Source organism: Carcharodon carcharias, chromosome 1, assembly GCF_017639515.1.
Source record: "Carcharodon carcharias isolate sCarCar2 chromosome 1, sCarCar2.pri, whole genome shotgun sequence".
NCBI classification, from domain to species: Eukaryota; Metazoa; Chordata; class Chondrichthyes; order Lamniformes; family Lamnidae; genus Carcharodon; species Carcharodon carcharias.
In genome coordinates, this window is record NC_054467.1 from 9,661,474 (window position 1) to 9,683,970 (window position 22,497).

The 22,497-nt window shown below is 44.0% G+C and overlaps 1 protein-coding gene across 1 annotated transcript in view; it reads right to left on the reverse strand.

The window, feature by feature from the left end:
* The window catches only part of grid2 (glutamate receptor, ionotropic, delta 2), a 995,712-nt gene that overhangs the window by 59,179 nt on the left and 914,036 nt on the right, over positions 1–22,497 (reverse strand). Inside the window, exon 14 of the mRNA XM_041192382.1 lies at positions 14,265–14,431. Within this exon, the coding sequence (XP_041048316.1) occupies positions 14,265–14,431 (167 nt within the window). The remainder of the gene's footprint in view (positions 1–14,264; positions 14,432–22,497) is intronic.

Sequence of the window (22,497 nt, forward strand, 5' to 3'; positions counted from 1 at the left end):
TTTACCATAAAAGAGACAGGAACGCTTGGGATGCCCATGGAGCTTTTTCCGAAATCCCCACCCACGTGGAAACCCTGGAGATAAACAAACTATTTGCACTGTGTCTCTGACCTATCCCCCACTGAAGTTGCAGTTAAGGTTTACGATGTGATCCTAAACTGTTACCAGCTGAGGAAATGTAAAGAGAAGCCTTTCGAGTAACGAGAGTGACTTAAATCGTAGGGGCCGTTTAATAGTATCGAGCTGTGTTTGTTTTTTTTTAAGAGGGACTGCAACAAAACAGATTCCTGTTTTTTGCGGCAGAGTGAATGGCCTTCATGACGAATGAGTGATGGCTGCAGATTCGGTGATGGTTTTTGTAGCAGCATTAAATGATCGCACCCTTCTTCACTCTCAAAATATTACTGTGGGTGGAAGGAGGGGAAGGGCCCAGCTGTCGGTTTTAGTTCCTTCATATATGGCATGTTTTAGAATTCAGAACAGGCAGGAAATTACCTATTTAATAGCTTGCCAATGAAATGTTGCCTGTCATTTTGCGGGGTGCAGGTGACCAGCAATATTTATCAATATTTATCAATCGGTTCAACATTCGGTGAAAGCTCGAAACACAGCAACTGACAGTTTCCGGTAACGGAACTGTTAATAGAGAAAATGCTTTTGTTGAAATATTGGCATTGCCGTGTGACTCTGGTCAATCAAATTTCTCCTGAGGAATGATGTGAAATAATAAATCATGTTTGATTTATTCACAAGCAGCCTGCTTCATTTTTCTCTCTGTCCTGGTTTTGTCTCTGTTGATCCCAACTCCATTAAGGCTGCTGGAGCAATTTTAGGCCAAAGCTTGTTGTCAAAATATCGGTAAGACTAATGAGGCTCACAGTTATTAAATGAGTAGATGTTTCAGCAACTTCAGGAGAGGGGCAAGTACCTTTTTAACGATGTGATTAGTATTAATGATAGTCAATCAGCCATTCTGACACCAAAAATTAACTATTACGAGTGTGGAATCTCATTCCTTCAGGGTTAGAATTTTTCAGAGAGATTTTGCTCTCCCTCTTAATCCAATCTTTCTTTCCCGCTCTTTATTTCCCTTTTGGTATTTGATCTCATGTTGAATTCACCCCCCTGACTCCTTCTCAGTCTGTTGTTTGTTTATCATTTAAATCTCATTGGTTAGGGAGATACCCCATTGCTTGCACAGGTCCCAGATGCCCTGTTTCCCTCAAAATGTGCCATTATTAGCTTGCATTTTCCGCAACTTTATGGACAAAGATTGTTTTGAGCTGGAGGGTGCAGGGACAGTTCTAACACAGGGAAGGGGGATGGTGGCATAATGGGCACAAGTTCTAATTCCACTATGGCAGAAGGTAGAGTTTAAATTCAATTATTTAATACACCTGGAATTTAAAAAAATTCTCAGTAATAATGACCATTAAGCTACTGGATTGTCATAAAAACCCATCTGCTCATTCACGTCCTTTAGGGGAGGAATCTGCCATCCTTACACGGTCTGGCCTACATGCGACTCCAGACCCATAGGAATGTGGTTGACTCTTAATTGCCCTCTGAAATGGTCTGGCAAGCCGCTCAATTCAAGGGCAGTTAGGGATAGGCAACAACTCTGCCTTTGCCACTGATACTCACATCCCATGAAAGAATAAAATAAAGATGCTGTGCTACACCAATTTCCAGCCCATTATGAAATTGACAACTGCAACTTACATTTATGTAGCTGTGTTACTGTTGGAAAATGTCCCAAGGAGCTACACAGGGACACAAGGAAAACAAAAAGCAATAATTCTTATTGGAGACACTATTAGGTGCAGTAGTGAACATTGGACTGTTATGGAGTAAAACACTGGATTATTGTGTTCAGTTCTGGGCACCACACTTTAGGAAGGATGTGAAGGAATTTGAGAGGTTGCAGAAAAGATTCATGAGAAACACTCCAAGGATAAGGAGCTTCAGTTACGAAAAGAGATTGGAAAAGTTGGGGGTGCTCCCTTGGAGAAGAGAAGGTCAAGAGGAGATTCGATAGAGGTGTTCAAAATCACCAGGGCTCTGGACAGAGTGAATAGGGAGAAAATGCTCCCATTGGTGGAAGGACCAAGAACCCAAAGGCACAAATTTAAGGTAACTGACAAAAGAAGCAATGGCGACATGAGCAAAAACTTTTTCATGCAATGAGTGGTTAGGATCTGGACTACACTGCCTGAGAGTGCGGTGGAAGCAGGGTCAATTGAGGCTTTCAAAAGGGAATTGGATCATCATCTGAAAAGGAAAAATTGCAGGACTCCGGGGAAAAGGCAGGTGGGTGGCAGAAGGTGAATTGCTCTTCAGAGGCCCAGCACAGACGTGATGGGCTGAGTAGCCTCTTTCTGTGTTGTAATCATTCTATGATTTTATGATATATTCCAGAGCAGGAACCATTGTTATGATAAAAACAAAAAAAACTGTGGATGCTGGAAATCCAAAACAAAAACAAAAACAGAATTACCTGGAAAAACTCAGCAGGTCTGGCAGCATTGGCGGAGAAGAAAAGAGTTGACGTTTCGAGTCCTCATGACCCTTCGACAGAACTTGAGTTCGAGTCCAAGAAAGAGTTGAAATATAAGCTGGTTTAAGGTGTGTGTGTGTGTGTGTGTGTGTGGGGGGGGGGGGGGGCGGCGGAGAGAGAGAGAGAGAGAGAGAGAGAAGTGGAGGGGACGGGTGTGGTTGTAGGGACAAACAAGCAGTGATAGAAGCAGATCATCAAAAGATGTCAACAACAATAGAACAAAAGATCACATAGGTGTTAAAGTTGGTGATATTATCTAAACGAATGTGCTAATTAAGAATGGATGGTAGGGCACTCAAGGTATAGCTCTAGTGGGGGTGGGGAGAGCATAAAAGATCCAATAATTTTTTTCCAATAAATTATATAGATTTTTCTTTTCCCACCTATTTCCATTATTTTTAAATATCTTAAAATCTTTTATGCTCTCCCCACCCCCACTAGAGCTATACCTTGAGTGCCCTACCATCCATTCTTAATTAGCACATTCGTTTAGATAATATCACCAACTTTAACACTTATGTGTTCTTTTGTTCTATTGTTGTTGACATCTTTTGATGATCTGCTTCTATTACTGCTTGTTTGTCCCTACAACCACACCCGTCCCCTCCACTTCTCCCTCTCTCTTTCTCTCTCTCCGCGCACCCCCCCCCCCCCCCCCCCCCCCCCCCCCCACACACACACACACCTTAAACCAGCTTATATTTCAACTCTTTCTTGGACTCGAACACAAGTTCTGTCGAAGAGTCATGAGGACTCGAAAAGTCAACTCTTTTCTTCTCCGCTGATGCTGCCAGACCTGCTGAGTTTTTTTCAGGTAATTCTGTTTTTGTTACCATTGTTATGATATTCCTTGTGTTCTTTTCTCTATAGTTTGAAATTTCTGTGGAATATTCTTTCCAATAAAACAAGGAAACTTCCCCTGACATTGTTCAGGGTAAACTGAAACATACAGTGCACCACCAGTGTGATATTATATGGTGCACACTAGGGGAGTATTGACTTTGTGTGCAAGTGTAAAATAGATAACAATGAATTGGGTGTTTACCTTTTATATCTCTCCTGAGTTTTATCACCATTGTCTTCACTCAACATAGAAATCAGAATAGGTGTCAAACAAGCTGTCAACCTGCAGTTATATGGCACCTTTCACACTCTTGGGCCACCCCGAGGTGCTCCACAACTATGTCCAAGCTTCCGCTAACATTTTAATTCCTATGTTCTCCCTGGTGCCCTGGCCAGTGGTGGATTTACAGTTGGTGGGGCCCTGTGCGCAGCTTCATCTTCATGGCCCCCCTCCCTCGGGACCGCTTCCCTCTGCTCCCCAGTCTGGGGCTCTGAAGGCCAGCAGGTAGTCCCTCCTCAGGAATTGGCCATTGCCACCAGTTGAAAGGAGGCTCAAGAATGGTAATTGGAAACCAATATTTTTGTCTTTTCTTTCATATGCTTTTCCTTCCCCCTCTCCTGCTGAGGTTGGGAACACTGTAAGCAGTTCTACATGGGGAGGCGATGGAGTAGTGGTATTGTCACTGGACTAGTAATCCAGAGACCCCAGGGTAATGCTCTGGGGACCTGGGTTTGAATCCCACCACGGCAGATGGTGGAATTTGAATTCAGTGAAGATCTGGAATTAAAAGTTTAAAGATGACTGTGAAACCATTGTCGATTGCTGTAAAAACCCATCTGGTCCACTAATGTCCTTTAGGGAAGGAAATCTGCTGTCCTTACCTGGTCTGTCCGACATGTGACTCCAGACTCACAGCAATGTGGTTGACTCTTAAATGCCGTCTGAACGAGGGCAATTAGGGATAGGCAATAAATGCTGGCCTAACCTGTGACCCTCACATCCACTGTGGAGCACCTGTTTATTGTTGACTTGAGGATGCTGGGACAGTAATATTGAAGCACAGATCTATAAGAGGCACTCTTCCCATTTTATTTTCTAATCAGTGTGCTGCTGCCCTCTTAAGTTGGATGGAGTTCTAGTAGTCTATACACATTTTTTTTTGAATTACTTGTAGATCTCCATAGGCTCACATCATAAGGGGGCAAGTCCTGGACACCAGTGCTAATGTAAAATGCTATAATGCTTCTAATGCCCCATGTTCTGTACTGCTCTCTTCCCATCCCTGGCAGCCAAGACACATCATTATTTTGGTGCAGGCATCCCCATCCCAAAAGAAGAAATAGTCTTAAATTTTTCAAACTGTAAATAACCCAGAGTGTTAGAAATCCACTGTAAATGAGGATTAAGAAGAGCGGCAAAGGCTCTTTATCTTCAGTCAAGTCTTCAGACTTGCATTGGATAGCCTTGCACAGGGACTATTTAAAATAGGATTTTTCGTCTTGGGGAAAAATATCAGCTTTTACAGTGTCTTTGACAATTCTACATCAAAAGTTTGTTTGAGGAACCCAGGGTCTTGATATCTTAGCAAGAAGCGGTTGTTCAGAGGCATGCCGATTGAATTTCCTTTGAACTAATTTTTTTGAGACTGGATGTAAAATTACTGCATTCTTGTTAGTTATATAGAAGAAACAGGAGTTGCATGAATTTGTGTGTCTACTTTGATATTTCTTTACTGCAAAGACCAAGAGACATAACATTTGAATGGCAAAGCTGGGGATAAGGCTTCCTGCTGGAATTTAGTTCAAGACAATGTTTGTATGAACCAGCACGGCCTTTTGAGGGGGAAGATACTTCTGTTATTTTGGCTGGAATGGCAACCTGAAGAAGAAAAAAATGCATAAAAACTTCCTGTAACTTCTAATGTGAAACCAGGTCCCGTGTTTTGGAGGGGAAAGATGAGCTGCTGCTGTGTGCTGTTAATAGCTGATTTCTAGGAGAGAAAGGAAAAGCTATTCAGGTTCAACCAGCTAAATACAGGCCTTCACAGATACACGTGCCTTGAGCTGATTATATTGTCAACCAAAATCAATAAAATGTGTGTTTTCTTTTGAGAATAAAGCAAAAACCACGTTGGGGTAAGTTTGATAAATGAAGCAAAAAGATCATGACCTCTCTTGTACATTTGAGGCTTTTTGATTTGGAAGGCCCCATTATTTGAGGAGGAAACATCAGCCCCACTGTTAACATGACAGTGGCCAGCAAGAAACAAAATCAAGGGAAGCGTTCCCCACTCTGAAATCTTGAGAATTGACTGCTGCCTGATCATCTTGATGCTGTTACAATCGGAGATCCAGAATTGGTTGAAAGAGTTTGCACATAAAGGAAAGCTCTAATTTATTTTTCACCCGACAAATCTGTGAAGTGTTTGAACAATGTGAATCCTTGAGAATAAATCTCGATCTCGCTGCCCGCAACCAAACCAAAAAATTCAAGGCTTCCCCAAAGTGAAAATATTCGGCTTTCCTCGAACGTTGCCTAGAATTGTAAGGCAGTGGGCCCATATTCTGGAGCTTTAAAAGCGTGCTATTTGAGTGCTTAATTTTGAGAGAAAGGAAAGGTACGATCCTCCTCCCCCCCCACAACACTCTTCCTCTACCACCTCTTCGCACCGGCCACATTAAGTTTGCAAATTGCATAATGGTTTGTTTAGTGTCTTGAGAGAAGGGGTGGGGGGGGAAACGACCAGGAGATTTTGTTTGCATACAGCTGAGCAGATGCTTTAATGTCTCAGCTAAAGATGGCACTTCCAACAGTTCAGCACTCCCTCATCATTTTGGGCCCTGCCCCCTGTTGTTTGGGGACCCGGTGCCATGGCACAGTGTGTTCCATTACAGATCTGCCCCTGGCTCTGGCCAACATTTATCCCTTAACCAAGGTCACTGAAACAAATGATCTTACCCTTTATCAAATCCCACTGTTTGCGGGATCTTGCTTTGTCCAAATTGGTTGCCATGTTTTCCGAAATTACAGCAGTGACTACACTTCAAGAAGTACTTCATTGGCAATAAAGCAATTTGGGATGTACTGTGAGGCTGTGAGTGGACACATATAAATGCAAGTTCACTTCAATTCAAACGACTTGTGTCCTTCTGCTTTTGCCTCTGGCATGCTATTTTGGATCCCGCTGGGAATGGGACGATCCATAAAGATTCAAAACATGAGACTCTCTACGTTTGAGATAGGGACATAAAACTTAGAAATGGAAAGTCACACAGGCTGTGCTGACCTCAAGGGTTTTGTGTTCACTGTCACACAAAACTCTGTGCTGAGAGTGCTAATTGGTGAAATAAAAATAACCACCATGGAGACTGAAGCATCTTTCAGATTCAGCCATGCTGCCAGAGATGATTTGGATTCACAGCAGGAGGAGCTTTCATATCAAAAGACGCTCATTCCATTGATGACCTGCTGTGTATCCAACCAGAATTGATGGGGGAAAAAAAAGGAGCTGATAATCCATCTCACAGCAGCAGCTGCCTTACACACAGTCCACCAAACTCTTAGAGTAGACTTAGTTAGAGCCAAATAGGTGTTGGAGAAACATTGGAAGAACAGCCCAGTTTGATTTCTCCTCAGTCTCTGATGTGGTCTGACAGGCAGGGAGTTCAACTCCCTCGGGTCCTGGATATTCGATTTCTAGCAGGTTTTTAAAGCTAAAATGGCTGGCAAAAATCACGGACTTTTTTTTATTGCAAAGACATAGCTATTCTTATCCCTGTGAGTAAGAATTATGCCAAATGGGGGGAAAAAAATGGCCAGTTACAGTTCATTTACCGCACCCATGCCCTGAAATTGCATAAAATGGGGAGTAGGATGGGGGCATTTTTTGAATTTGTTCTTGAGGTGTGGGAATTACTGGCAAAGTCAACATTTATTACTTATCCCTAATTACCCTGGACAAGGTGGTGGTGAGCCATCTTCTTTAACGCTGCAGTCCACGTAATGTATGTATATCCACAGTGCTGTTAGGAAGGGAGCCTCACTTCTTTGACCCTGCGACAGTGAAGGATCAGAGATACAGTTCCAAATCAGGATGGTGAGTGGCTTGGAGGGAAACTTGCAGGTGGCGGTGTCCCCATGAGTCTGCTGCCCTTGTCCTTCTAGGTGGTAGGGGTTGCGGGTTTGGAAGGTGCTGCCGAAGGAGCCTTGGTGAGTTGCTGCAGTGCATCTTGTAAACGGTGCACACACTGCTGCCACTGTGTGTCCGTGGTGGAGGGAGTGAATGCTTAAATTAGTGGATGGGGTGCCAATCAAGTGGACTACTTTGTCCTGAACGATGTTGAATTCCAGTTAGGATGGGTTCATAAATTTCTGGTTCAAGGTGAAAATAAAAAGTGCTTCAGAGGGAAGTGGGCACTTTTGCCCAAAGCTCCACTGTGTTACTATGGCAATTTTTATACTTCCAACCTGGAACATTCAACTGAAGCATTTGTGCTGGACCCAGAAAGATCCACATCTGCTGAAAGCAGGCACAGGTTCAGCAGTTGGACCAAAATGGGGCATGAAAATCCAAAGGTGATCATTGCCAGGAGGTTAATTATCTCTTCTGCCTGCCCTCTTTACTTCTTGAAGAAACATAGTGACTCCGGTGGTGGTAGAGGGGGAATAAATATATCTCATTTCTGATTTGGGCCTCTGGCTCTTGGACTAAAGGCTAACACATCCCACACTGACCCCGTCCCTTGGATTTAGGGTAGGGTTAATGACTGTGCAAAGTGATGTGGTGATGCTCTGCCCTAATGGTGCTGCAGAATTTCTCCATTCTGCCCTTAAGATCCACCTACATCAGGCATGTCCAAGTCTTGTGTCATCACGGGCATTACAGGGATGTGGCCTGGAGTCATAGAGGCCAGGGATAAAATTTTAATTCATGTTCCCATTATGTATCTCCAGTTGCTGCCCCCCCCCCCAGCAGATCTTGATTTAGGTTTTGTCCAACAGTCTTGGTGCAAACTCCAAATCCAAGAAATGGAAACAGAGTAAACAGGAAAATTAGGAATAAGAGCAAATAGGACCTTCCAAACCCATTACCTCCACCATCTAGAACTGGCTTGTCCAACCCGCGCTCCATGGGCCACACCTCTATGTTGCCCGTAGAGCGTTTGTTGAAAATGCCAGTAGAACAGGGGCATCAGTGAGTTTGAAAACTTCTCCAGGGCACTGCTCCTCAAATCACAGCCTGTTTCTCCACCTCCTCCCCATTTGCTGCTGATAGGCTCACTATTGAACCTATCAGCAGCAAACATGGAACAGAACCCAGGCTATGATTGAAGGAACATCAAACACTGGCAATGCTGGAACACGTGCTTGGCCTTTGCTCACCACGCTTTCCCCTTGACTTCCAGTGCTTTGGCCCAGCTCCGGCTGTATTCTCCTGGTTCCTCCAGCATTCCCCCAGTTCTCCCCGCGTTCTTCTGGCTCTGGCCACATTTCTCTGGTTCCCCCCAAGTCCAACCAGTTCTCAGTGCTCCCCTTGATGGACACACGCATTCTGGTGCTGCTACGCTTTAAGCAGTACTCCAGGCCACTCTTCCGCTCTCATCACATCTCCCCCCACCCCCACAGACAATTTGGTGAGTGAGGGTAGGTAGGTGTGTGAGGGCGGGTGAGTGAGGCGGGTGAGTGAGTGAGGGCGGGTGATGGTGGGTGGGTGAGTGAGGGTGGGTGGGTGAGTAGGTGAGGGTGGGTATGTGGTTGGCTGAGACAGAGAGAGTGAGCGTGTGTGTCTGACAGAGAGAGAGCAACTGAGTGTGTGTGTGTCTGACAGAGAGCAAGAGAGAGGAGAGAGTGAATGTGTGTTTTGTGTGTATGTGTGATTGAGAGAGAGAGAGAGAGAGGGTGAGTGTGTATGTGTGTCTGAGAGAGAGAGAGACAGGGTGGGTATATGTGTGAAAGAGAGAGGGGGAATGTTTGCGTGTATTTGTGTGAGAGAGGGAGACAGGGTTTGTGTGTGTGTGTATATACAGAGAAAGAGGGTGAGTGTGTGTGTGAGAGAGAGAGGTGTGTCCGTGTGTATTTATGAGAGAGACAGAGGGGTAAGTGTGCACGTGTGTGTGTGTGTGAGACAGAGGGTGAGTGTGTTTCTCTGAGAGACAGGGACAGGGGAAGAGTGTGTGTGTGACAGAGAGTTGAGGGGATTGAGAGGGAGGGAGTCTGGCTCTCTTCCAGTCTCAGGGTTCTCATTCACCTTCACCCCACACACCAGAAGACACTCTCACCCACTCTCAGTGGTGAGGGTGAGTAAGTGTGAGCTGGATACTCTCATCTTTTCACACTCAAATGGTCATCTTAATTTAAAAAATAATGAGTAATAAATAATCAACTTATTGTTGTGGCTTTTTTGTTTGCTCAGCAAGTTGTTTCTTTTCCTACGTCTGCATTCTTTTTTGAAATTTATGTTTCATGTTGTTGCCAAACCTTATCTTTCTGAAAATTGTGCATTGGCCCCCACTGAGTTTGAGAAAAATCGAAATGTGTCCCCCCCAACCGAAAAGGTTGAACAAACCTGATCTAGAAGGACAAGGGCGACAGGTACATTGGAATACCAAAATCTGCAGGTTTCACTCCCAACCAGCAAAATTTGGAAATATATTACCATTTCTTCATTGTCGCTGAGTGAAAATCCTGGAACACCTTAAGCATTGTGGCTCTACCTTCCTCACATTTAAGAATGTTTAAAAAAAAGATTCACCACCAACTTCTCAAGGGCAACTAGGGATAGGCAATATGCTGAATTTGGTAATAACACTCACATCCCAGGAATGAAAGAAACAGGTTACTTGGTTTTTGAGGGCCAGATTGCCAGGGGTCAGGGTGAGTGGGGGGCTCACACATTGGATACCCCTGACCCACATGACCAAACCAAACAGTTTAATGCCGCTCTGGCAAATTGCAAAAACATTAAACAATCTCTAATGAAAACCATTCATACTAAACGGATGATTCAAACATTGCATCAAGCAAAAGATTCCAAAGGCTGTTCTCATCAAACATGGAGCTTTCTGTGCCTGCATTCAAGATAAATGGAATTTGCACTCATCTGATGAAAGATCTGTATCAGGAGCACTAAAGATGAACATTCACCTCATAAAGATTCAGTATCTATCAAGCAGATGAAGCCAGTTTGGCTCAATTCTCAGTTCCGTATAGAATTGATTACAGGGGAAAAACGCAATGCCGAGAAAGGGAGATGAATTACCTTTTCTGAACTGTGATAGTCAGCAAGAACCAAATACTATGACACACAGATTCATTTTATCCTCGAGCAGTTATTTACTGATTGAACTCGACTCATCCTGAAGAACAATTATCAAGTCTACTGCACATGGATACTGATGTATCCCCCTCTAACTGAATATAAACACTGCAGTTTCTCAAAAATACCCCGCAGGTATGTTTAATGAAATCGTGTAATCTGTTTTAAGTGCAGCAAGGATGTTGCTATTATAGGTCCTGCATGTTTTTTTTTGAGAAGATAGAGTGGCTCCAATTTCCTTTAAACTTTTACCATCATCCTGTAAAGGATAGCAATAGTTGGGACCTTTTCTCCCCACACTGTGGGACATTTTCTGGATTTATCTCTTTTGTTTTAAGCCGTTATTGCTCTCTGGATGTACTGATGTGCCACTTTGTCATTTAAACTCAGGGGAAATGACCTGTTGCAGCATTTTGAAGCAACCTTATTTTAGTTGGAAGCGTTTCTGTGTTTCTCCAGCGATATGACACAACCCTCTGGCACTCGGCATCAGCATTAGAGTCATCATGAAGGAAGAAGAACTTTTACAACTTCAGAACATCCCAAAATGCTTCACCACCAATGCAGCGTTTGTAGGTCCACCAGTTTTGTAACGCAGGAAAAGCACAGCAGGCTATTTACACACAGCAAGCTCCCACAAAGAACCTGAGATAAATGGCCAGATAATCTGTTTCTATGGGCAGAACTTTCCCCATGACGGGCCCGACTGACTTGACTGTGGGCGGGCAGCCAATCGCCACCACCGCCGCCGAAACGGGCCCTGCCGCCATTTTAAGTGGGCGGGGCCAATTAAGGCCTGCCCAGCGTGTCGCCCGACGGGAAGCGCTATGAGCTTCCTGTGGCGGGGGGGGGGGGGGGGAGAAATTCCCCAACTGTGGGAGTGCGCACATCTCCCTGAGGCTAAGCGCTGCCTCAGGGAGATTGCTGAAACTCTGTGAAACTCTCAAAATAGAAAAATTTTAAAAATCATTAACATGTCCCCCCTCATGTGAAAAATGTCACACGAGATGGGACGCATTAGGGAAGAACACAAACACTTTATTAAAAGTTTTTAAACCTGATATCAAACCTCATCCCGCCGCTGGATGAGGTTTGTAAAAAAAAAATCACCATTGGGCCCATGCGCCGAGCCGAAGTTCGCACAGGCCCCTCAAAATCCAGGTCGACTGGAGAGTTAATGGCCTTAACAAGGCCTTTAATCAATGGGGGACGCACATCCCGCTGCATAGCACGCCCGCCGATCGAAATATCGCGATGTCCGCGAGCTGACAAAATATCGGGACGCTTGCACAACATTTTAAGCACTGGATGCAGACTTCATCGCCCACACACCAGCCAGAAGATTCTGCCCTATATGTTGGCTGAGGGAGAAGTGCTGACCTGGATACCATTGAGAATCCCCTGCTTCTCTTCAAGCAGCGTGATGGGGATCTTTCATGTCCCCTCAAGAGGGCAGGTGGGATATTAGTTTAATACTTCATCCAAAGGACAGCACCTTCAACAGTGCTGCATACCACTGGAGCGTCAGTCCAGATTATGTGCTTAATTCTTGGAAGCTGAAATTGAATCTACAACCCATTGATACAGCGGTAAGAACGATATCAATTGTGCCATGACGGACACTTCGCATGATTGTCTCTCTTATGCTCCAACATTGCAAATCTTACAACCAGGATGGGAGCCGTGTGTGAATTATCCAGCCCCACTACTCTGCAGGTCATAAAATGAAGGATAAAGTCCGCAGGGTCTCGACGCTGTTGACCTGGAATTCTCTTGTGCGATGATGGGCCGCTTTCCATGTGATGTCCAGCGAGTTACCAACCTTCCTTTTCAGTTTTTTTTCTCCATCAATTTAAGTGATTATTATTCAAAACAAACAACCAGATCTTCCTCAAGTACCATAAGGGTCAGATGATTTCTTGGAAGAGGCCTGCTTGCTGACAGTTCCAAGGTGAATTGATGACCTTTTAAACAAAATCCCGCATTAACACCGAAATGTCCAGGTCATGCCATGTCCTTCGGTTTTGAAAAATTCAGTCTTGAGAGATATGATTCTGAAACATATATAAGGTCCAGTTTCCTTTTCTGCATACCAGCCATTCTGGTGTTTTACCGGAATACGATTGTCAACATTGTTGTTGGGATTTTGTGCGGGGAGTTTTGGATACTCGAGGGGAGTTCAGAATGGCCCGTGCCAGCCTCAAGTGGGATTCTCACAAGCATCAAAGAAAAGACATATCCTGTCAACCTGGCTTAACTTTGGTTCTGTGTCCCAGAAGTGACATTGTTGCAAGGTAACCGAGGCTGTGCTGATAATTCTGGACATGAGTGAAGATTCTCAGCAATTCCACCTTTAGAGGACATGGCAACAGTATAAATCCTTCACCTCCAACATCATCAGCCACGATGCTGAGCAGGAAGCTGATTGCTCATCTGAATAAGCTTTGATTGACCATCTCTTTTTGTGGAATCTGCTGAAGTTCATGGGTTAGATTTTGTAGTATTATAATGTCTGAACTATTTGGCTTCAAGCGGGTGTTTAATATATGTGCAGTAGAACACTAAATGGTAAACTATGTCACGATTAAAGTCATGTTTCACATGACCTTCCAGGTTTCAGCTGAAATGTTGAAAATGAGGCCCTGTCTGCTCTGCAGGCAGGTGTAATAACCCCATGGCACTATTTCAAAGAAAGGTAGGTTATCTCCGGTATCCCTCAACCAGCATCACTAAAACAGATTATCTGGACGTTATCACATTGCTGTTTGTGGGAGCTTGCTGTGTGCAAAATGGAAGCCATGTTTTCTGACCTTACAATAAATATTTCATTGGCTGTAAAGCACTTTGGGCTCCTGACTTTGTGGAAGGCACAAAATAAATGCAAACCCTTTCTTTTGTGGGGGAGATGACATCAAAGGGCTTAGTACAAGCAATGTGATATATGTCAGAAGGAGCAGATTTCAAAAGGAAAGGAAAGGTTTAACTTTCAGAAGGACGCATCAGTCCTCCACTGATTCTGCTTCATAAAAATTAAGGGTACATATTGTGAATAAATAACATTTAGGTTCCTTTAGCCTTTGGGTTCCATTTGTAAAAGATTCAGGTTTAAGAGAGTTTTAATGGGTGTCGAATAATGTGACCTCTGTTTGAACCTCTCTGTTCAGGCTTCCGTTCCTCTGCCTGTTTCAAACCTGTTCTACTCTAACCTGATAAACAGCATTAGGAAAAAGATTGAGTGAAGATCAGGATATTTGAAAAATATGGTAGAAATATACATGTTAAAAAAGGCAACAATAATGATATTAAACATTTTTGCATCAGTGCATCTGCCATTTCATAAACACTGCACAAACCTGCTCGGGCAAAATAGACATTAGAAATTAGTACAAGTGAAAACAAGTGTATGTTTTGTGCTTAATAAAAACATTTTGCCTTGATGAAAGGAGGGTCAGTTTGGTTTGATATGCTCTTGATCCAGAAGCTCTTAATGTTGAAGGGGAGCTGAGTAGACACACGGGATAAACTATGTTAAATCTGTGGGATCCTACCTTTGGGAAAAGATGTCTCTGTACGGGCTGCCATGCTGGAGAGCGATGCCATATCCTCGGTCTGCCAGGGTGTTGCCAACAGTGAATAAAGAGCAGTCAGGACTGTTCAGGGCAATGTATTCCAACACTGCCACGTCCCAAACGAAGGCATAATTCCCAGCTTTCACCTGCGAGTTAGAGAATAGATTTCAGTCAAATCCAACGGAGCCTTTGATCTGGCCTTTCTTTTGTATCCCTCTTTTGTGGGTGAAACATTTGGGAGAAAAGCGAAGGAAGAGAGAGAAAAGAGAAAAAACTCGATTCCACTTGATTGCCATTGCCAAGTTAAGGTAGCACTACAATTATTTCAAGTCGACTTTTTGTGCGTTTATCATGTAAAAATACGACTGCATTCCAGAGGATATCATTTGATACTGAGGCTCCAGTTGAATAAGAAAGCTGTGTGTTCAGAATTATGAAGGGTTTTGGTAGAGTAAATAGGGAGGCATTGTTTCCAGTGACCAGAGGACACAGATTTAAGATCATTTGCAGTTGTTTTAATGCAGGGAGCTGTTATGATTTGGAATGCTTTACCTGAAGGAACAGTGGAAGCAGAGCCACCGAGGTTGGATGTAGAGGTGGACGGGGCCTGAAAATACAGGTGCCAACCTGACCCTGTTCCTGGCGTCGGCCATTTTAGGGCAAGAGGGTATGGGTCTCACGAGGCGGGCAGTTGGTTAGGCTCATTGGGAGCCTTGTTGACGACAGTTAAAAATGGTGTGATGGGGGTGGGGAGGTGGAAAGGTGGGGGGGGGGGGGGTGCAGAACACCAGGGAGGTGCCCTCCCAGTTACTTACCCTTTACTGCAGCCTTCTGTTCCTTTGAAGCTGCAAGGGTTCTGATTGGCCCTCCAACTTCGAGAGCTGCCTGTTGTCCTTAATTAAACCGGGAACCTGTCTCCACGCCGGCTAAGGGGGCACACCATCAAAATCCCAAAAAGTCATGTTCCGCCTCCCAAGGGCAAATTTGGGATCTGGATACATTCCCGGATCCTGCTCCCCACCTCCAAAGCAAAAGTTAAGCCCACTATTTCAAAAGGGAATTGGATAAATACGTGGAAAGAACATATTTACAGGATTCTAGGGGAAGAGTGGGACTTAGATGGTGGGGGATGGGGTCGGTGGGATTGGACTAATTGAGTGGCTCTTTCAAAGAGAGGGCACAAGCACAAAGGGTCACATGGCCTCCTTCTATGCTGTATGAGTCTATGGTTCTGCAAATAGCTTGCACTTATCCATCACCATTATTAAAATCTTCCCAAGGTGCTTTCTAGAGGTAGAGAAGGAGGAACCAGGAAGTTTGGGTGGGGGGAGGAGGCACAAATGGAAATCAGTAACTACCCATACATCCACTGTTCATCCTATCAATAAATGACACCTATTCATGTCAACGTGAGGTATATAATTCACACTAATTTTCTGCAGCACACACGCACAATGAAAATCTGTCAGTTGATAAACCAGGAGCAATTCCTATTTCAAATAGCGGGCATCTGAGGTGGAATGGCCATTGATTGTTAATGAAGGAACCTTTTCCTTTGACTCAGTAGGACTAACTTATAGGGAAATTATCTTTGGAGATGTCCTTATAGAGTTTGTCATCTTTGCAGTTCAGGCTCAAATGAACTGTGCTTCATGAAAAGTGTGAATAACGATTAGGTTTCTTTCCTCCCTTACCGGTCCGAAGCTGAACTTTTTTTCTCTCTCTCTTTCTTTTGGGTGTCACAGTTGCCTGCAGATACCAAGATAAAGTGAGAGCTGAGGCTTATGAAATTTAAGGGTAAATTCAGTGCTCTTGTGTTCCCAGTGGGGAGTTAAGATTAAAAGGAAGATGGCTGGAGAACTGGTGCTGTCGTCTTTATTGCATTTATGCAAGGGTCACAGTACACAGGACTACTGTCACAACATCAGATTGTATTTATATATCACCTTTCATGAAGTGAAATGCCCCAAGATTCTTCACAGGATCATTATCAAACAAAACATGATGCTGAGTCACAAAAGGAGATATTGCGACAGGTGACAAAAAGCCTGGTTAAAGACGTAAGTTTTAAGGAGCATCTTAAAGGTGGAAAGCAAGATAGGGAAGCAAGGACCTTTAGGGAGAGAATACCAGTCAAAGGCATGGCCAACAGTGGTGTACTTATGAAAATTGGAGATGCACATGTGGCCAGAATTAGAGGAGTGCAGATGTCTCAGAGGGTTCTGGGCCTGGAGGAGATTACAAAGATAGGGAGCCGGGGAGATGCCCATGGAAGGATTTGGAAACGAGGATGAGAATTTTAAAATCAAGGTGTTGCCTAACTGGGAACCAATGTAAGTTAGTGGGCACAGGGGTGAATAGGTGAACGCGACTTGCCATGAGTTAGGGCATAGGCAGCAAAAAGTTTGGATGACCTCAAGTTTATGGAATGTGGGAGGCCAGCCAGAAATGAGTTGGAATTGGCCAGTGTAGAGTTAACAAAGCCATGGAAGAGAGTTTCAATAGCATATGAAGCAAAGCAGGGGTTGGTTTATTAGACGTTACTGATGTGGAAATAGGCAGTTTTATTGATGGCACAGATGTGTGATCAAGAGTATGTGAATGGATATTGAATTGTAACCAGTCTAATTGTAAGAGGTTAAGAGGAATGTAACAGAAATTCCTCTGGACCCACTACTGGCTAGTGCTGTCTCAGGACCGCCATTTTGTGCTGACATTAGAGGCCCGAAGCCTGTGGTAAAATCCTAACTGTTAATTCTGTTCCTTCCTCCACAAATGCTGCCAGACCTGCATTTTCTTGTTTTATTGCAGTTACTAAGTTGGATTATAACTTGATGTAATATAGCTTTTCAACTGAATCAGTTAAAAATTCTGTGTCAGCAAATGGTTTAATGGATAGCACTCTTGCCTCTCAGTCAGAGCTTGTGGGTTCAAGTCCACTTGAGCACGCAAGTGTAGGCTGCCATACCAATGCAGTACTGAAGGAGTGCTGCACTGTTGGAGGTGCTGTCTTGAGGATGAGATGTTAAGCTGAAGCTCTGTTCGCCCTCATAGGTGTACATAAAAGATCCCATGATGCTATTTCGAAGAACAGCAGGGGAGTTATCTCTGGTGTCCGGGCCAATATTTATCCCTCAATCCCAACTTCACTAAATCAAATTATCTGGGTATTATCTCATTGCTGTTTGTGGGAGCTTGTTGTGCACAAATTGGCTGTCACCTTTCCTACATTACAACTGTGACTACATTTCAAAAAGTATGAAAAGTGGCTTTGGAACCTCCTGTTAGCCTGAAAAAATAGTACATAAATGCAAGTCTTTCTCTTTTTAAAATATAAGACATCTCATTGATGGTTGTGGTCCCTGTTTTACTGTCACTGCATTAAAAATAATCAGTTGATTTGTTAGAGAAGATTAGTGACCACAATGCAACATTTCTTGGCAAAAACTGACAGGGTAACTTTGTCCTCCCCAGTCGGCACACTGAAGAAAGTTCAGAGTAATCCATAACTTTTGCGTAAGTGATACAGGGATATTGGGAGCCAGCAGCACTGAATTAAAACAGCAATACTGTGCGTATGACAAATGGTGGATGAAAGGAAATGAAATGTGTGTCTACTCTGGGGCCTAGCTTTCGCTGATTTAACTCCACTTTTCAGCTCTAATATTTCTATGCTTTCATCCATTCCCTAAAATAAGCAGGGCCATTGAGCAATCCGGCTGCCACATTAACTCTGCCATTGTTGTTTGGACTGACGGCGCTTCATGGTGTCAACAAAAAGGCTGTGCGCCAATGCCTGATTCTCTTGAAAGGTGGTGCCATTCTCTCAGCAAGACACCAAAAGGTTTCATTGCTCATCAGGTTCCCAATTCACCTAATTGTATCGCATTTAGAGTAATGCTCAAATACAAAGAGGGAAAACCCAGCTGTTGAAACTCCCTGACTGAGCAGATTCATCAGCACCTAAAGCTGTAAAGTGCTTCATTATACCCTGTCAGGTCTTCATGCTTCAGTACATATGCAGTTGACACATTTAAAATCAGAACATTAGGTAGTTAAGGCAATGTCCCCATCACAGCAGTTGATTGAGATTCATTTGGCTAGACTTCCAAAATTCTTAGGTGAATTTGTGTCTTGGTGATGAGATGAATTCCTCATGCTGCAAAAACATTTTCTTAACTTCCAACTTATAAGCACATTGAGAATGATACTTGAATAGTGTTGATGCATCCTTAAAGTGGCAACATCATCGTAGAATAGTGTGTTGTAAGATACTTTGGTTCTGCATTAATAGCTGTATCCAATTCACAGACATGAGCTTATGCCCCAAGGCCAACACTGTTGTCAGAAAGCCCGCACCACTCTGGGTGATGTTGAAAAATTGTCACTATTGAATTAGCTGCACATTATATACCCCATCTATTTTTTTTACCTTTGAAGTCAAGGGCTGAGGTGTATGTTGTATGGTCAATTTGATGTCGCCCAAACACATCAGGAATTGCGATTGAAAAGAGGTCTGGAAGTTAAGATCAGTCAGGCTTCATGCTGGCCTATCTAGGTCATCTGAGAGAGTGACCTGCTTGTGGCTTCAGCCTGCCAGTCATGGTTCAGTGGCACAATTGCTTTGGGGCAGACAGTTGTGGGTTCAAGCCCCACTTCAGAGACTTGTGGGAGGGGGGTTGGCACCCCCAGGGTTTGGGTTGGAACCCCCAGCATTGAGGTCAAATGTGGGCCATGACCTTGCTGTGTGGGGAAAACAGTCACCTGCCAGTGATTTTTCTCGAATTGGCCAATTAGTAGCCAGAAGACAGGCTCACTATCCAATTATGGGCAGTAGGGGTGGGGAGGGGAGCCTCTCGAAGCTGGTAGGGCCGATAGGAAGCCCTCAGAAAGAGCAGCAACCTGCAGTTCGGTAAGAGAGAGAGAGAGAGGGGGCACCACCATCATGAAACACCCTTCCTGCACATTTTAAAACTTTCATATTAAAAAATCTGAAACTTGAGAGCCCATTCAGACTTTTAGAGACCCTGGCTTTGCTTATTGGAGTCATCAGCGGGTCCATTGTTGGGGATGGACAACCCTGATCTGCTACTGGAAGGCTGCATCCAGGCAGATGCCTAGCTCCTGACTCTTTGGGGGTCCTTGCAGGCCAACTGGAAAACTCCAGCCAGCCTCTGACAATAGGCTTTAATAGGCCACTTATTCCACATAATTGGTTAACTGCTTTTCCCCAATTCTGCCTCTGGGAAAATGGCTCAGTGTTGGGATGGTGCTGGCAAAATGGCACAAATGCTCCTGCTCGCCTCACTACTTGCCCCTTGTGTAGGGGCAAAAATCCTGCCGCTGGGCACGGAATCAAGGCTGACAGCCCAGTGCAGCACTGAGGAAGTGCTGCACAGTCAGAGGTGCCAACTTTCAGAGGAGATGCTAGATGGAGGCCTTGTCTGCTTTCTTGCATGTATAGGAAAGACCCATGGCACTAATGAAAAAGAGAATGGAGTCCCCCCCCCCAACACCCCCCCCTCCACACACACACCCCTCCCCCCCCACCCGACCAGCATCAATTTTACAGGTTATTTGTCCCCCTGCTGTTTGTGGGAGCTTGCTGTGCACAAACTGACTGCTATATTTCTTACATTAAAACACTTCAAAAAGTACTTTGGGTGTAGGGCACTTTGAGATGTCCCGATGTTGTGAAAGGAGCTAAATAAAGGCAAATTCCTTCTTTTTTAAACATATCAGTGAATCAATAGTGTCCCCGCTTCTCAACATGCTCCTACCTGTCATTTTAACCACTGTTTTAAGAGCTGGTCAGAGGACACAAGAGCTGGGGCCCTCTGGTGCAATTAGGACCCTGGTACCGGTTTAACTCCAATAAGCAAAGCCAGGGTCTCTAAAAGTCTGAATGGGCTCTCAAGTTTCAGATTTCTAAGTGCAAAGCAACGGCCAATATAACATTGACATAGGGCATTCTCAGCCAATACCATTCAAAAAACGGTTGGATTACGTCGGCATTCATCTCACTGCTGTCTCTGGAGAGTTCCTGGCGCAGATTAGCTTACGTTTAACCACACTCCACTCTGCACTTCATTCACCCCATGACTGAACTGCTTTTTTATACTCATACTTGGGATGTGAGAATACGAACATACAAATGAGGAGCAGGAGTCGGCCATTTGGTGGGAAGGCCACCAGCCCTTTCCTCTTGAGGCTGAATGGCTTGCTGGGCCATTTCAGAAGGTGGAGCCGGAGTCACATGTAGGTCAGACCGATTGGTGACGGCAGATTTCCTTTTCCTGAAGCAAATGGCTTTTTATGACAAACTACGAGCTCCACGACCAATATTAATGAGGCTAGCATTTCATTCCAGATTTATTAGCCAATTTAATTTAACTGTCCCATGGTGGGATTTGAACTCATGTCTGTAGAGCATTCGTCCAGACCTCTGGATTACTAGTCCAGTAACATTATGACCAGGCTACTGACTGCCTATTAGTCTTATTAAGCTGAGGGAGTTTTTGGCTCCATGTGTTATCATTTCCAACATATTTTTTGTGAATTGCCTTCCTGTGAAAAACTTTTCATTCCCCATAAGAGCTGGAAATTGGAGGTGCTCTGTAGAGCACATACTACCTGCTTGGCTGCGATAAGGCAACATGGAAATGAAAGTAGAATTATTTATTTTATCACTTCTTTGCAGGTGAACTTGCCTAGGGAACATTTTGGCTCCAATCCATTTAAAAATCAAAGGAATTTTACAGTACAGGGCCATTCGGCCCATCAAGTCTGTGCTGGCTCTGTGAAAGAAATGTCCACAGTCCAGTTCCTCGTCCCTACCACGATAATTTTCTTTGGAATATTTATCCCATTTCCTTTCTCAAAGCTGTTCTGCGTCCTGCTCGGGTTTTCGTTTCTGAAAAGTCTCCACAACCAAAATAAAAAGCCTCGTAGCCCAAAGCTGTATGGTGGCATCTTAAATCGATGTCCTCTGTGGAATCACAACAATAAAATTAAACAAACTGCCCCCTTTCTAAATTCATAAGAACCAATTAGTGATGGGCTATTTCAGGTCTCAGTAATTGTATTTCAGATTTCCAAATGGAAAAGGTAAACATTGCAAAAAAAAAGGAATGATCTTCCCCACCCTTCATTAGTAAGTAAACCTAGAATGTCTTCAACTGATACAACAACAACTACTTGCATTTATCTAGTGCCTTTAATGGAGTAAAACATCCCAAGGTGCTTCGCAGGAGCGTTATCAAATAAACTTTGACACCGAGTCACAGGGGAGATTAGGTCAGTTGACCAAAAGCTTCGCCAAAGAGATAGTTTTTAACGGGCATCTTAAAGGAGGGAATAAACATAACAGGACTGAGTGGTTTAGGGAGGGAATTCCAGAGCTAAAGGCTGAGGAAGCTGAGAACATGACCACGACTGGTGGAGAGATGAAAATTGGAATCGGGGGAGCATCGATCTCTCAGAGAGTTGCAAGGCTGGAGGAGGAGAGAAAGGGATTTGAAAACAAGAATGAGAATTTTGAAATGGAGGTGTTGCTTCACTGGGATCCAATGTAGATCAGCAAGCACAGGGATGATGGGCGAATGGGATGAGCATACAGGTTGTAGAGTTTTGGATGACCTTAGGGTTATGGAGGGTGGAAAGTGAGAGGCTGGCCAGCATTGCGTTGGAACATCCTCACACCTGAATTGCAATTGGGAATAGAATTTTTACCTCATTGCTCCCCCTCCCTTCTCTCTTGAAAAGGGGCATTAGGACTAATTGAAGGACCTGTTTTCAAAATGATGAGAGGTTTTGATCGAGTACATAGAGGAAACCTATTTCTTGTGCAGAGTGGATCAATGACCACAGGTCAAAGATTTAGAATCATTAGCAATAAATCTAGATAGGAGATGTGAAGAAGGTTTTTCCACTCAGAGAGTTGTCAGGACCTGGAATGCTCTACCTGAAAATTTGGTGGAAGCTGATTCCATGGTCAATTTTAAAAGGGAGTTGGACAGATACTTGAGGATGAGGAACTGACAGGGTTACAGTCAAAAAGCGAAGATGTGGAACTAATTAGATAGCTCTTTCAAAGAGCCGGCACAGGCACAATGCAGCAAGTGGCCTCTTTGGTATAGTTCACTACTGATATCCTGATATCCAAGCATCAAAGCAAGTAGGACACAGGACTTATAAACAGGGGTAGGCCATT